The following is a 3,403-nucleotide window of genomic DNA, read 5'->3' as shown; positions in this document are numbered from 1 at the left end:
TCCAAATGGCAACACATTGTAGGCAAATGTCCCCCAGGGACAAGTGAAGGTTGTCTTATCCTGGTCTTCAGGTGCTATGCGGATCTAATTATATCCACTAAATCCATCCAAGAATGAGAAGAATTGTTTCCCTACAAGAGTGTCCAAAACTTGATCAATAAATGGTAATGGAAAATGGTCCTTTTTAGTTGCTTTATTTAAAGCTCTGTAATCGACACAAATACGCCACTTACCATTTTTATTTAGTACCACTACTAGAGGAGATACCCACCTGCTATCCGAAATAGGATAGATGAAACCAACATTTAACAATTTCTGTAGCTCCTCCTTGAGTATGTCCCGCAACACAGGGTTAAGTCTTCGTTGTGGTTGTCTGATAGGATGAATCTCTTCCTCAATGTAGATGTGATGTGTGCAAGTGTCGGGATGGATACCACGCATATCTTAGTACTCCCAAGCAAATGCGGCTTTATTGTCCCTAAGCATGGTAATAAGGTCCTTAATCTGTTATGGACTTAACTGTGGATTAATATTAAGGGTACGACCTGGTAAAATCTCCATAGGTTGTGACTGTATAGGGGAATCCAGAGCTAACACTTGTGATGAACCATGACTTTCTAAAGATAGTAATGGACTGTACAAACACTAGTGAGGTAACAATTGATGTAATATGAAAAAGTATTGAATGGACCAAGAACTACCTACTAGAGGAAAACTTCCAAAGGGACAACTAGTAGTTATATGCGAGGGAAAAACCAAGTTGTCTAAAATGTCATTCGACCCGTACCTATTCTAAAGAAAATTAACAAGAAGGTTATCCTCTGTGGGTTCTTCAAAATCATATGCTTGTTCAATAGTTAGGACCGGTAAGGAATCTTCCAAGTCACTATCAACCCAAATAGGATCTTCTGTTTCTAACAGGGGTTGAGCAGGTGGATATAGTGTTATTTGCTTAGTTTGTTCTCCATTAGAGATAACCATATTACATGACCGACAGTTGATAAAAGCATTAGCAGCAGCTAGCCAAGGTCCTCCTAAGATTAAGGGATATCCCCCCAGCTTAACTTTCGGCTGCAAGATCATAAAGTCAGTTGGAAAATCCCATGAATCAATAGAAAGGACCACATCTTCAATAACCCCTTCAGGCTTGACCAGTGAACGATCAGCCATTTGGAGAACTGTAGGTGTGGGCCTAAGTCCTTCAAGAGATAATTTTGTTTTGGTCTCATTAGTCATCACATTAATTGCAGCACCCAAATCCACAAGTGTATTAGGTATAGTAATCTTACCAATTCTTACCTGGATGACTGGGCTTCCGAGATCTGCATATTTGGGAATTGTCAAATTGCCAAGCATAAGATCCGCCAATTGCCCAATAACTTGAATAGTTTTTGGATCTTCTTTCTTCTTTTGCCTTCGTGTACATAACTCTCGAACTGTTTTATTATACACCAGAATATCCTTGATAGCCTGTAACAAAGGAATCTTAATGTTAACATTGCGGAGTTCATTAATGAGATCGAATTCAGTTTGCGTAGGTTACTTTTGTACAGGTTTAGAAAGCAACCGGTCAGGAAATAGAGGTTCTTTTTCAGACTCTGCTTTAGGTTCTTCATTTATTTCTATGATTGTGGGACCTTGGAGGGCTTTTCCCGACCTCAATTGTACTCCTTCCAGTTCTACTGTATTAACCGAATAAGTGGGATAACTTGCCACCTCATTATTATACACGGGTTGGGATGGCTTATTATTAGGATTGGGATTTGGTTGAGTGGGCATTGATGTTGGCTTTGGTGGTTGTGGTGGGTTAGGTATTGGATTAGAGGAGGATGATGGAATAGGTGGAAGGAATTGTTGTGGTTGTTGATAAGGATTTATTAAAGGTGGAGGTGGAAATTGAGTTTGGGGTAGATAAGGTTGGGGATACGATTGTGGGTATGATGGAGGTTGTGGCACATTTGGCCTCCATGCCTGTTGCCACAGTTGTGTTCCGAATTGGTAATTTTGGGACCACTGAGGATAGGATGAAGGTTGTTGCCAGCCCCCATACCATGTATTTGAATTGGGGAAGGTTTGCCTTGGACTAGGAAAATACTCATTAGGGAAACCTGGCTGCATTGCTCTTGGCGGAAAAGGACGTCGTGGGGCCATAAAATATACAGGTTCCTCAGCATATTCCATACTAGCTAGTCCTTCTGGAAAAGGTCTTAAGGTAGAATTCTTACTTGCCTCCTCTAGGGATGAAATATTTGTTCTATTATATGGACAATCCTTAGGACCGTGCTTTTTACGACATGTAGGACAATATACTGCTAAAGCTTTTTCTACTTCTTCCTATTTCTTGCGGGTATACAAAGTGTCTATCTGTTTTCCCATATGATTTAATAAATCGGTTTTAAGATCCTCAAGTAGATTACCTATTTCGCATTTTGAAATACCTGATACTCCTCCTGAAGTAGGCAACCTACTAGAGTGACTCCTTAGGGGACGTTGAGACCTGGAGTAATTCCTGCAAATTTCAATAATATCATCAAAACTCAATTTTGAAATATTTCCTTTACCCATTAAATTTAAAGCATCCATAGTCTCATCCCTTATTCCTCTAAGAAATAACATTTTAGTAGTGTCAGGAGTGAGTCCTGGCTGTCTTGATCATTGAAGACTGAATATGAAACATTCCAGGTAATCTTCCATGGATTCATCCTCCTTTTGGTTCATGCGAAAGACTTCATCCCACATGTCTTTGGTTTTGCAGTAATCTTGATATTTGTCCATAAACAACTGTTTCATCTCATCCCAAGTTCGGATGTTTCGCAGGCTCATAAACCATCGCAATGTTGCATCCTTGAGTGTAGCTGGAAATAGTTTAAGCTTTTGAGCATCATGCATGTAATCATAGCTGTTACAGAGGACTTCAAATTCAAACAAAAATATATCAGGATCTTCAATAGATAAACCATGGAAAATAGGTAATGCAGAATGAGGAATGTTTTTCATGGGGGTGTCCTTATCCAGGTGTTCAATGGGGAACTTGAAAGCAATAGGTTCATTGTTTACTAATGCCCTTTCATTATTATTACCTTGGTTTTGACCTCTCAAGTGTCCACCCAAGTTTTCCCCATTATTATTAGCATCACCCATGATGTCTATTGCCCAAGGAGTATAAACAACTATAGTTGGCTTGTTATTTACCAAAGATGAACCTTCTCTTAAGTCGTAGGACTCGTTGAACTGTTTGGCAACCCTTTGATATGCTTCCTCTAGGGACTCTAGAGATTGCTCCACTGGAGCCTCTACAAGAGTAGACTCAATGGTGCATTTTTCTAGATCTGGTTCACTAGACGTGTCTTTCAATGGACCATCAACTTCTTTATTGTCTTTGACTTCCCCTTTCGGTTGTATT

The 3,403-nt window shown here is 39.7% G+C and overlaps 1 protein-coding gene across 1 annotated transcript; it reads right to left on the bottom strand.

Moving 5' to 3' along the window:
• Window positions 1–792: 792 nt before the first annotated feature.
• On the bottom strand, window positions 793–2,181 carry LOC131874087 (uncharacterized). Its single transcript, XM_059217324.1, has 2 exons — window positions 1,552–2,181; window positions 793–1,470 (listed from the first exon to the last, which is right to left on the bottom strand). The coding sequence occupies exons 1-2, from the start codon at window positions 2,179–2,181 to the stop codon at window positions 793–795; spliced, it is 1,308 nt and encodes a 435-aa protein (XP_059073307.1).
• Between the last annotated feature and the right edge of the window lie 1,222 nt (window positions 2,182–3,403).

This window comes from Cryptomeria japonica, chromosome 3 (genome assembly GCF_030272615.1).
Source record: "Cryptomeria japonica chromosome 3, Sugi_1.0, whole genome shotgun sequence".
Taxonomy (NCBI): domain Eukaryota; kingdom Viridiplantae; phylum Streptophyta; class Pinopsida; order Cupressales; family Cupressaceae; genus Cryptomeria; species Cryptomeria japonica.
The sequence above is the reverse complement of the archived record's forward strand: the minus strand, read 5'-3'. Positions and strand labels throughout refer to the sequence as shown.

Coding starts and splice junctions, on each gene's coding strand:
- LOC131874087 (XM_059217324.1), bottom strand. CDS start 2,181: ATGGAATATGCTGAGGAACCTGTATATTTTATGGCCCCACGACGTCCT. Junction 1,471..1,551: donor ACCGGTTGCTTTCTAAACCT/GTACAAAAGTAA, acceptor CCTTTGTTACAG/GCTATCAAGGATATTCTGGT.